The sequence below is a fragment of the Notechis scutatus genome, chromosome 1 (assembly GCF_049901735.1).
Source record: "Notechis scutatus isolate UNSWTSFEM ecotype Mainland chromosome 1, rNotScu1.2, whole genome shotgun sequence".
In the NCBI taxonomy this organism is placed as follows: domain Eukaryota; kingdom Metazoa; phylum Chordata; class Lepidosauria; order Squamata; family Elapidae; genus Notechis; species Notechis scutatus.
The window spans coordinates 54,739,194-54,752,285 of NC_142009.1; the positions used below are offsets into that span (position 1 = coordinate 54,739,194).

At 36.3% G+C, this 13,092-nt stretch overlaps 1 protein-coding gene across 1 annotated transcript in view; it reads left to right on the forward strand.

The window, feature by feature from the left end:
- Positions 1-12,663, forward strand: part of FBXO28 (F-box protein 28) — a 32,122-nt gene extending 19,459 nt beyond the window's left edge. The window contains exons 2-5 of the mRNA XM_026682242.2: positions 1,139-1,248; positions 7,142-7,280; positions 7,744-7,939; positions 10,475-12,663. Coding sequence (XP_026538027.1) covers positions 1,139-1,248; positions 7,142-7,280; positions 7,744-7,939; positions 10,475-10,869 — 840 coding nt within the window. The 3' untranslated portion in view covers positions 10,870-12,663. The remainder of the gene's footprint in view (positions 1-1,138; positions 1,249-7,141; positions 7,281-7,743; positions 7,940-10,474) is intronic.
- The last annotated feature ends 429 nt before the right edge of the window (positions 12,664-13,092 follow it).

A 13,092-nucleotide genomic window follows, 5' to 3' on the forward strand; every position in this document is an offset into this window, starting at 1 on the left:
AAAAGGAAAAAAAGAAAAGTGTAACCAATGCTCAATACCTGCTGTAAAATGTATATATGTATATATATTTGTTTATATGTTTGTATGTTTCTTTTTAAATGTTTTAAACATATGAAACTTAAATAAACTTTATTTTTAAAAAAAGAAACAATGTGAGGATGCATTCAGATTCATATTCCATGTCATAAACATAGTTTTTGAAAACTATTCTCAGCTAAATCATTTTGTGTATGAACAATGCCCAGTTTTGGATTATGGCTTAGTTTTCTAATTAGAGATTAAAAAACAAACATAATATTTCAAGATGCCGGTCTCTTCTATGATGACCAACTGACAAATAGGGATGGGTTTAGCTGCAGAATGATACAAATAAGTAACTTGGATTATCTCTTTTTTATTTTGCAAAAAAGCCATAACATATAACAATCTTTTAGATGTTTACTTCTGCTTAAACTGCTTCATGTCAACCCTGAGCTACAAATACTATCCTTTATTAGTTATTTCCAACTTTTATATTATGCCTGTCTCCACTAGGAAAAAAAATAGAGACATTAGATATATATGAGTGTTGTAAATTGGCATAAAAGGATTGTTGGAACTATAGAAATCATGTTCAAAATTATGAATATGAAAAGAACTCTTTATTTACTAGGCAGTTGGGATGATGATTAAAATAAAAATTACTAATTGCATATAAAAACTGTTTGCATGATTTGGTTTTCTTTAAAGGTTCTTTGTATGTGATCTATTTCTTCAGAATTTCAAATCCCCATTTTCTGTTGCTAAGAATCACATCATTTTTATGGAAAGTGTCAATTTTAAAATAGAGCATTAAAGATTAATTATGGAGTGAGGATTGTAAAAGAGCTGTGTGAAAGATTGGGAAGTTATCTAATTCAAATCCTGCCCTTAACAACATGAAAACCAGCTTGGTGACTTTAGGCCAGTTATTCTCGCTCAGCCCAACTCACCTCAGAAGTTGCTATTGTGGGGAAAATAGGCAGGAGTATTAGGACGTTACTACTTTATTACACATATGCATACAAGGGTAAAAAAGTATAATAATAATAATGATGAAACCTGTACCATATTCACTACCTCAGATATCCTAAAGTTTGTCTTTGTATTTCCCATCTAGGTTTGTAAAAGAATGGATTTAGTCTGTCAGAGAATGCTAAACCAGGGATTTCTGAAAGTGGAAAGATACCATAACTTGTGTCAGAAACAGGTTAAAGCACAACTTCCAAGGTATGTGATCAACAAAACTGAAGGTCAGAGATAATGCAATCTAAAAATCTGTATGTATACATGATATTCAAGAAAAACATCCATACGCAATCATATATAGACAAATATTTAACGGATGAAATTATTCCCATTATGTGGCAGAACCATTGTTACTGCATGTAAACAGAACAGCAGGGAGAGGTACCACTTGCCTCCTTTGTGTGTGCCGAATGATTTGATGCTTGGCATTCTAATTCTTGAAATGTTTAGAAAGTGAACATCATTTCTCCCTCTGTTTCAGCCAGGATTGCTGCATTCCCTTTCAGAGTCAGTTCTGCAGTGATGACATGCACATGAGAAGCTATAATACTATTGTAGGTGGTCCTGATTTTGAATGTCTATAGAGATCCAGATTTCATCATTCTCAGAGTTATTGGTTCATTATTTCATTAACCAAGGTTCATTATTTCATTAATGAAGGCTTTCTGAGAAAAGAAAATGACAAACATTTTGAAAAAAGATAAGCAGTATAAATGCACTTCTTAAATAAATAGTATAGAAAAGATATACAATGTAAAATTAATACATCCCAGAATAGAATAGACATTTAAACTAAGCATAAATTGTAGCAATGGCCGGATGAAACTAATGTAACTTCCAAGTGCCAAAAGGTTGTTATTATGGGCACTAGGCATGCCACCCAGACGAATAATGGTATCGTGCTATCCTCGCTCAGAAAGGGGCATCATACCAAGCTGATGAAAAGTGCTCCTAAGTACAATTGCTATCTGTGTCTCCAGTGACATGATTGGTTCCAGGACCATAATCAAATGGGGTAGTTCAAAACAAAGTGCAATCCCCCCCACCCCCGAAAAGCAAATTGAGGACCATGTGTCCAGACAGACTATTTCTATTTTGCCTTGATCCGGTTTTAGCTATGATAATGTACTCATTCTCTCCGTTACTATGCTTAGGCGTCAGCTCCAGTCATCAATTAGTCACACAGATTACTTTATTAATTCAATATTACTGATATTTGACCTGTAGTGCTTAAGAGTAGGCGCAACTTTACAGATAGAGATCTAACTTCTAAGTAAGGAAGAATTTTTTGACTCTGAAAGGAATTAGGCAGTGGGATGGCCTGCCTTGTGAAGGGGTGGGTACTCATGAGTATTGAATAAATATTTGTCAAAGTGACCTGAACATTCTTGCCCATTCAGGGACTGGACTAGAAGACCTGCAAGATCTTTGCTAGCCTTTTGATTCTGTGATGGCTGATGCACATTTATGAGTCAGTTGTTTGTACTACTACTACTACCACCATCACCACTTTTAAATCTTATATGCTACCTGACTCACAATGACTCTGGGTGGCTCAAAACAAACAACCAAGAAATCAATAAAGATAAAAACAAAAAAAGGCAAGTGGGAACTTTGAGGGAAGCAAGGGGTCTCACTCTCGCCAAATACTTGGGTGAACAACCAGATCTTTATGGCTCTTTTAAACAGTATCCATATCTTGGGAGGAACCTTGTTCCAGAGGACAGGTGCTGCTACAGAAAAGGCATTCTTCCGGTGTCCCGATGGGTGATGTTTACTCAGATGGACCCAAAGCATGCCAACCCTACAGGATCAAACCAGCCTGTCAGGTGCTATGGGAGACAGGCATTCAAGTGACCAGGCCCTGTGCCCGTAGGGCTTTATAACTTAATAGTTTAAAACAACTTACTAGTGAGAATCTGATCCCAAAGGACACTGTATTAGATTAAACAACTATATATAATAATAGCTTCCTTTCAGTATAAGAAAATTCCACTATGCCACAACATTTCCTTTTAGAATATGCTGACCAATTTAATTTGCTTGCAGAGGCCTGATGCTGCAATGTTTTGCTTGCATGTCGAGTTACCAGTCTCATGTCTGCTTTTTCAGTTTTCTCCATTTCTTGATTTATTGTTGTCAGGATCTATCAAAAGCTCTTCCAGTATATGTCTTCCCTTATTCATTTGAATGTAATAATCCATATTCTATTCAGTCTCCACGAAGCAATGTATGATGTAACAAATCTAAAAGAAATTTTAAACAGCATCATTAAAATATCTTAACACTAGAAATACAGTTAGTTCTTGACTTACAACCACAATTGAGCTCAAAATTTTGGTTGCTAAGCAAGACAGTTAAGTGAGTTTAGCCTCATTTTACGATCTTTTTTGCCACAGTTATTAAGAGAATCACTGCAGTTGTTACGTGAATCATGTTAAGCCAATCTGGCTTCCTCCATTGACTTGTTGAAAGCTGGTTGTGAAGATTACAAATGGTGATCACATGATCCCAGGACAGTTCAACTGTCATAAATATATGCCAGTTGCTAAGCTCCCAAATTTTGATCAGTGACCATGGTATGCTGCAACAGTTGTTAGTTTGAAAACTGAGCATAAGTCACTTTTTTCAATGCCATTATAACTTTGAACGGTCACTAAACAAATTTTACCGGCAGACAAAGGCCGCTCAACGGTGATGATGAACCACACAGATTATGAAACAAAGGCATTTTCCCTGTTCAATGTTTCATCAGCATACAGACCAGTAAAGACATCAGAAATGAGAACAATGGTCACCAAACTGAATGCGTATCTCAGTCAACTCAAACAAAACAACCGTATAAGGAGAAATAATGTTGGAAAAAGAGGAACAGAGGTGGCCCCAGTGAGATTCTACAGACTCCCCAAGATACACAAAATAGAAGTCCACCTCAGACCTATTTTAATGCTATGAGACACCCCTACGTATAACCTGGCTAAATGGCTGTCACAGTGCTTAAGCTTTCTGACACAGTCCTCAAACAGCATAGTCACATCATCCACACAATGTGGCTCCTGATGAGATAATGGTCTCCTTTGATGGAGTGTACCTATTTACATCCCTCCCTCCCCACTTAGCATATGAATTAATAGATAGAAAACTAGTAGAGTACAACACAGAACAACCTAACCAGGACACAAACCAGAGCTGGTATTCAGCAGGTTCTGACCAGTTCTGGAGAACTGGTAGCAGAAATTTTGAGTAGTTCGGAGAACCGGCAAATACCACCTCTGACTGGAGATTTTACAGTATCCTTCCCCTGCCACGACCACCAAGCCACGCCCACAGAATTGATAGTAAAAAAATATGAATCCCACCACTGACACAAACCACGAAGCTACTTCAATACCGTCAACACACTTTCTTCACATTCAAAAGCGAAATGTTCGAACAAATTAAAGGGACAACCAAGGGATCCCCAATATCAAGAATCATTGCAGAAACAGTCCTGCATGAACTAGAACATCGTGCACTTGAGAACTACACACCTAAATTATGATGCTGCTACGTGGATGACATGTTTGTCATCATCAAGAGAAATGCACTTAAAGAAGAAATGCATTTAAAGATTTTCATACAATTCCCTGACATACAGTTCACAATGGAGGAAGAAACAGCTAGGCAGTTACCATTTTCAGATGTACTTATCAACAGACAAGAAGCTGGAAGCCTAGAAAGCACTGTTTTATCGCAAGGCCACCAACTCACCATGCATTCTGAATTTCAGTAGCAACCATCAACTGTAGTACCCAGAAAGCCAAACAGCTAGAGAACAGGTACCTACATGAACAATTCAAGCAGTATCCATAACCATTTGTTACAAATATCTGCCCAACACGATGGGAAGAGAAAGGAAGGTACAAGATCAACCACATGGCATACTCTGCCATACATTAAAAAAAAAAAAAATTTCAGAAGCTATAGAATGCAGCTGCTGAGATCTACAAGTGGGCATCACACACTGCCCAGAGGCTACCATATAAGGACAAGTGGGCTTCGCACACTGCCCAGAGGCTACCAAATAATGCATTGTAAAGATTGCTTGGAGGTGGGAGATACTTCCAGTGTAATCTACTGAATCCCCTGCATAGATTGCCCCTGTGACTATGTTGACAGACTGAGAGGAAGCTAACCACCAGATTGCAAGAACACAAACAAGTGGTCGGATGAGGAGACCTGAACTCATTGGTAGCCTCACACAACAATGTACACGGACAGACATTCAACTTTGCAACTACTAAGATTGTTGAACGAGCAGGCACAAAAACAGCCAGGGAAGTGATTGAAACCTGGGAAACAGGCCCCTCGTCAGTCAACAGGACTGCTCATTTACCAGAAGCCTATCAAGTACTTAGAAGGCGAGGGCTGGGCAGCACAAACAATTTTAAGCTAATGATTTAAAAGCCACATCCCAATCAACATCTAAAAAAACCCCCACTTATAACAAGCACTATAAAGACCACTCACAGAACAGCACACACTCTGTTAGAGAGAAGTTCCCTGAAAATGGGCTCTAGCATGAGTCCAAAAGCTCGGAAGACAAAACTGGTCCCAGTGACCAACCCAGATTGTATCCTACAACTAAATGAAATGTAAGTTGAAGTCTACTTGTACATGGCACCTAGAAAAGCATCAGGGTTGCATCTTAAAATATTTAGAACATCTTTCATACGTGTGTGTGTGTGTGTGTGTGTATGTATATGTGTGTGTGTGTGTGTCTGTGCTAGGCTTGTTAATAGAGGCATGTTGATATGTCAGTTGGGTACTGAGGGGACAGGATATGCGTTTCAGAAATATAGGGTAGAATTAATGTGTGGATTTTAGGAGCAAGCAATATTTTTGTAACTGTGCATTATATGCATTATAATTATAAAAATTAAAAAAATATTTTAGATATTAACAGCATTGAGTTCTTGGAAAAAAGAAACTAATAAGTAAATAAATAAAACAAGTGTACAAAAAATGCATACATGGTGGTTCACCACCTTTTCTTTCAGGTTTACACCACTTATATCTGCTTTAGAATTCTTCACGGCTGCATTTAGATCCAGAATTTATAAAAAAAAATTATATGTATGTGTGTGTGTCTGTGTGATACATGGATATATAGATATAGTCTATAGATATATAGTCCACCATTCTGTAGGTTTTAGATAGGTTTTAACTTTGTGTTATAGCAAGAAATAAAACAATCCGTAACGTTTGTGACAGAAAATTATGAAATGTTAAATTGTGTAGATAATTCAACAAAGCACTTTGCTTAAATCTCCCCCCTGGACCCACTCATGGAAGCGACTGTACCAAGTCTTTGGGAGTTTTATTGCTTCATTGCTCTGAGGAGCAAAAGCCACAGGACAGGTCCTTCATGAGAAAAGCACTCTGAATGATTTCCATAAACCTAATCAACAGCACCTGAAATTTGAAGTTAAGGTCCACACATAAAAAAGAGATGTTCAGTATTTCTGAGCATACGTTAAGTAAGTAATGTCTTCTTCTTTTTAAGAGCTTTTGGGTTGGCACATTTAAATTATTTATTGTATTAGCTATATATAACTTTTAACGCATTGTACTCAGCAGTATGGTTTATTATTTATGAAGTGCTATTGATCATAGTTAATATTTAGGGGCCTCAAGAAAGAATTATAAGTTGATCATGAATCCCAACTGATTGATTCGTTATATGCAAATGCATGATGAAGTAAATCATTCTATTTGGGGGGGAAATGATGCAGTAATATGTTACCATTTTTCATGCAAGAATAATTCTTTTTCTTATGATACTTATTGTTTGAAAATTAGGAATTTTTTGTTTTGTAACATTTTGAATTTTATCCATTCCTGAAAAGTATTTCAAAAAAGAATACAGTTGGATCAAAATGGAAGGTTTTTTAAATTCAACTTTCAATTTTTAACAAAATTAAATGAATAGAATTGGGAAAGTTAGACAGTTCTGATAATGTATGAATTCTGATGTCACATTTTCTTTCACATTTTCTAACTAATTTTTTGTTCATAGCTATCAATAAATGATAGACCTGAATTTCTCTTTTAGACGGGAATCAGAAAGGAGAAATCATTCACTAGCTCGCCATGCAGATATTCTTGCTGCAGTAGAAACAAGGTTATCACTGCTGAACATGACATTTATGAAGTATGTGGATTCCAACCTCTGCTGCTTCATACCTGGAAAGGTAATGTTTAAAAGGGGCTATATTAAAGTTAAGGAAATATATCTTAGCACTATTTTTTTTTGTGGACATCAGTAATGAAGTTTAAGGATCTCCTGTACATATATTGTGGTGTTTGCTATTTATTATCTATTCTTGTATAAGACTTCTTTTTCCTTTCTTATAATAAATGGGCTTACCTGGCTGGAAAGTCTTTAATGATATAGTGTATAAAGACATATATAAAATATTGATTAAAATTAGTTTGTTTTCCAGATTTATTATGATTTACTGTCCTCAGATTTACTATGCCTGGAAGTCAGATTAACATGCATGACTTTAAGTTGTTTTACAAGCTATTTCTAGTACTTCTTAATTTGTTCTTAAATAATTAAAAAGTCATTATAGAAAACCATGTCCCTGTTGGAAAGTATGTTTAGTTGATCTTACTGTAGCCAAGTCTCTTATTTTTTCCATTTATTACTAGGTAATAGATGAAATTTACCGTGTGTTAAGGTATGTAAACTCCACTAAAGCTCCTCAAAGAGCCCATGAAGTCCTTCAGGAGTTAAGGGACATTTCATCTATGGCAATGGAATATTTTGATGAGAAGATTGTTCCAATTCTAAAAAGAAAATTGCCTGGTTCAGATGTATCAGGACGTCTTATGGCAGCAGCTCCAGGTACTGCTTTGAGTGTCTTATTCTGCTCAGCCAATAGGAAACTATCTTAGTTTCATTGTTATTTGTTTATTCAATATAAAAATTGGCTTACTGCAGAGAATTTATGGCAAGAACGAAATATATTTTCAAATGATCTTAAGATGATTTCCTCTTGCGTATACGCAAATGTTCTTTAAAAGTGACAGAAGCACTTTTTAATGAATTTATGGAAAACATACCTATACTGGTATTTTCCAATCTCTTTAATAAGCACCTGTCCAGCATACACAATTAATAATTTTGGGGAAGCAAAAATATAACCAATGTTAATTAATTAATAAAAATAAGTTCCCCATACAGAGAGTTAATTAAATGAGTTTGAAGAATAAATGCAAGTAGCCAAAGAGAGCTTTAAAAATATGGCTTGACTTGATTTAAAGGGGCTTGCTTGGATTAAGTATTGTTCAGGGCTTTTAATTAATTTAGCATGACTAGGCTTCCAGTTAGAATAAATAATACAGATTAGGTTTAGATTCCCAGAATTCTGGGAATTGAAATATATCTTAAAGTTGCCAGGTTTCAAAAATGCTACTTTAGACAAATTGGAAACTCAGTGTATTTGTAAATTGGAGTAGAGTGAAGAATCCATTTAAACATAGCTTATAATACCCTTTTTCAACCCCTGATCTTTCTATCTAACTATTGCTTCATATAAAGGTGTGTATTTTTATTTCTACCTCTATTCAAAGCTGGGGAGTTGACAGCCCTGGTCTAAAAGAATGATCTGGGAAAAGATGTTGCACCAAATATACAAAAGAAATTGGCTAACAGTTTAATAATGAACAAAGAAACTAGCTGTTAATAATTGAAGGGATATACAAGAAATCAGAAGAATGGCTTGGATAATTTTCCTATATTGGATTTACAAATGAGACCAATTAAACCTGTTGAAAGATTTGGAGAGAAGATTTTGTTTAAAAGTTTGTTATAAAGTTGATTTATTTGATCAAAAGTTAAACTCAATGTTGCTATTTCTGATCATTCTTAATATACTTCTGCTGACCAGGACTGAATGATAAAATTTTAAATTTGCTTACAGATAAAAGATGAGGTGTAGAATGAATAGCTTGTTATCTTTTTAGGGAAGGGGATAAGTTGTTTAAATTGTTTATACTTGTGAAGTTACTTCTTTATATATTTCTTTTTTTCTTTCTTTGCTTTTCTCCGTTTTCTTTCCTGTAGTTTCTTTTTTTAATCTTTTGTTTTTTATTTATTGTAGTTTTCCATCTGTTTATGCTTGGTACACATTATTTTTAAAAATGAAATTAAGATTTGGCCAGGCTGCGTTCCATGGCTGATTTCCCTTTATTCAAAATTAAACACAATAAAATGCTCAAGCACATGCTTTAAGAAAAATATTTGAGTTGAAAATAAGGGGGCGAGACAAAAATCCTCCTGAAAAATATAGAGAGGACTCCATCTTCTCTTTAGAGCTGTTGAGATGTAAGGCAAAGGAAAAAAAAGGTAGTACCCTGACAAAGACATTTTTGAGCAATAAAAAGTGATTTTTAAAACAGGGAGCAATGCCACATCAACCATAGCAAAAATACTCTTTGCCCTTCATTTCTTAAATAGCCAAAACAAAACTTTAGACTCAATCTGGGTTGGTCACTGTGATGACCCAGGTACAAAGATCACACAAACAGCTGGCAGTTCAAACTGCCCCCTTATTGCTCCAAAGTTTCCCAAACACTCCCATGTTTCTGGCAAGTCTCAAGCAAAACCCCACACAAACCTCAAGCAGCTTCTGGCTGCAATTAGTCCAGCCCAGCGCTGTCTGCACCAAGCAATAAATCCAAAGATATTTGGCAAATCAAGGGCAAATCAAGGAGTTCAAGGAACAAAAGATCCAGGTAATTAGTCTAGAACTGCTCACGGGAATGCAAGGACTCATGGCCAGTTCAAACATGCACACTTCAGAAACTCAGCATTTGTTCCCGACAAATGCCCCTCCCCACTTTGTCTCCTTAAGTCTCATTCCCCTGGTGTGCCTTGTGAAGATGGGCAGGGCACTCTCCTTGCATGTAGACTGCTCCGTCTCCACTGATCACGCCTTCTCTCCACTCCCAAACCCTTGGATCAGGAGGGGGTGGTCCTGGCTCCTCACCTGAGCAAGGAGCCATGTTCCTCCTGCCTCTGTTCCTCCTTGTCTGCAGGCCTTACTACTTCAGAAAAACCTTGCATGGACTGACTCTGCCCTTCCCCAGTTTCCTCCAAGGCCAAGGGAGCCACCCTCTCAACAACTGGCATTTCTTGTTCCAGTTCATCTTCCCCCGCAGATTCAGACTCCGATGGGGGCATGACAGTTACCAGGAGCAGAGGTTTAGTCTTCTGAGTTTTCAGAGTCATGCTGGAGCCCATCCTCAGGGAACTTCTCTCTCACCAGAATGTGTGGGTGGTGATGATATGTTCACTTTGTGAATTTGATGTACAGTTTTTGAGTTATGTGATTGAAAACAGAAAATAAATCAGAAAACAATCTCTCTCTCCCTTTAGTTCCAGGTCCTTCTGCAGCTTTAACTACAATGCAACTCTTCTCCAAGCAAAACCCATCAAGGCAAGAGGTCACTAAACTTCAACAACAAATTAAAACTAATGGTGCAGGTGTGACTGTATTACGACGTGAAATTTCAGAGCTTCGCACCAAAGTGCAAGAGCAGCAGAAACAACTCCAAGACCAAGATCAGAAACTGCTTGAGCAAACCCAAATCATAGGTGAGCAGAATGCCCGACTGGCAGAGCTTGAACGCAAATTGAGAGAAGTTATGGAAAGTGCGGTAGGAAATTCCTCCGGGTCAACACCAACTGAGGAGGCCCCTAGGAAACGGAAGAAGGCTACTGATTCTATAGGTTCACCTAGAAAGTCAAAACGCCTTCGAAATAATAAATAACTTTGGGATAAACGGCACTTCCAGGAGAACACACTGCTTTAATAGCTGAAGCTGGTTGTCTGGTCTGGATTCTGCAGTTTACAGCGTATATCATCTAGGCTGCTGGTTTTTCAGAATATCATAGCCTCGAACAACTTTCTCATTGCTGAGATATTACTTCACAACCCACCCCAACAATCCCATTTCAGTTTGAGTGGGTCTGTTGCACAGGACAATTATACTTTGTCACAAATTTGTACCCGCCAGACCTAGTATATCATGTCCTAAAAAGTTTGCTTTCATTTTCTATGCAGAAAATGAGTACTCAAATGAAACCTATGTTTTTTCATCAATTTCCATAAATTAGTATTTCAAAATAAATTCAGGCTCAGTCATTGATAAAGTTAGAAATGGTTAAACAACAGATGTCCTGTTGTCTTGAAAATACCCACTTTTAAACAATTGTGGAGAGGGGGAGGCTGACTTTTTGTTGCAAGTGACCTTGTTTAGAACATTTGAAAAGTAGTTTATATGTGTGAGAGTCTACATAACAAGTAAGCTTACAGTATTGGCTATATATATTTTTGTAAATTTAACCAGCAAGGGATATCTCAGTCTAGTTTCCACAAATGCATACCCTACTTCTAAGCATTAGGAGCCATATTTTTTATCTTGCATGTGGAGAGATGCATGCATTGCTTAGTCAGCTTGGTAAAAGCATTTGCCTGGAGTCACTGTTGAATAGTTGGCCTCTCCTATCTTTTGAAAGAACATGTGTTGGTTCCTCACACATGACTCTGCATATATTTTGAACACATCTTTTCTTATCTTTGGAGCCAGTTTGCCTGAATGCTACAAAGGAATATATAAGCCAAGCTATTTTGCTGCTTCTGCTTGCTTGTTGACTTAAAGCAGATTGCACGGTTTGGCTCCTTTTGCTCATGGGTTTCTGATTATACACTACTGGTCCTGATTCAGTGATTGAAAGATCATTAAACTGGACAGAATATATTTATTGATAGAGTACACAGACTTGCTGAGTCATCATCCAAGTTTTATGTGTGTTGAGAAAAAGATCTTACTGTTATGTGGAAAGAACTCTCTGTAATCCTGTGTTCTAGCTGTCATTATCCTAAAAAATACCTTGTTCAGATTTAAAAATAATTTTTTTTGCACCCTTCCTGTTTTGAAATTGAACTGGAAAAGCATGTTTTGCACTGTACAGTCTCTGGATTTGTCACTTTTAACAGCTTCCAAGTTATAATGTACAGTTGATTCCCAGTTATGTTTCTTTCTAAACCTGCAACAAATATTGTTTTCCATGTTTTAATTTAATATTGCTAAGTAATGTAATTCTATTGCTTGACTGTTACATTTTTCCCTCAACCTGCTATGATTAATTCAGCTTTTTGATAATGTTGAAATTTGAAATGGGAATGGAAAAATGGATCTGATTGGTTATTCAAAAAGCTCTTATGTGATAATATTCTTAAAGTACATGGGTTTAAAACAGTTGGATTACTCATTTTCATTAGTTAATTAGACAAAAAACGTTTTGCCAAGGATTTTTCTTGGCTTTTTCTTTTAAAAAATCTCTTAATTTTAAATTTGGAATATGTATTCCCTAAAACAAAGTACTGCAAATTGTTGTCAAGAGTTCGTAGTATTTAATTTTTTTTAAAAAAAATATTGTTTTGCTACCTTAAGACCATTTTGCAATGTGTATTTGTTTAATTTTAAATGGGAGCAGGCTATGTATCTTACCAGTGGGCATACACTGAATTATTTCAGATAATATAATAATTTTGAAACATTCGCTTGAGCATTTCTTAATTGATATATCTTAGTATATCACGAATCAGCATTGGTATATTTAATTTTTAATTTATAAAGAATAATATAGATACAGTATTTTTAAAGTGAATATGTTCCTCTATATACCAACTGTTCCTGCGTTTTGATATTTATTTTTGTATCATGGACTAGTCATATCTCGCAAGATACAGCTATGGCCTTCAGCCTATCTTAAGAGAGTCATATTCATTGAGGAGGGAGTTATCAGTAAACAACACATTATCTCCTGAATTATAGACAGTATGTCTCTCAATAACAGTTGCTGGGGAATATCAATGGGAAGATGCTGGTGGGTTTGTTTTCTGTTTGTGGGTTACCCTGCACATCTTTGAATACACTGGAAATAGAATGCTAGACCAAATGGACATCTGGACTAATGTATCAGGGTTG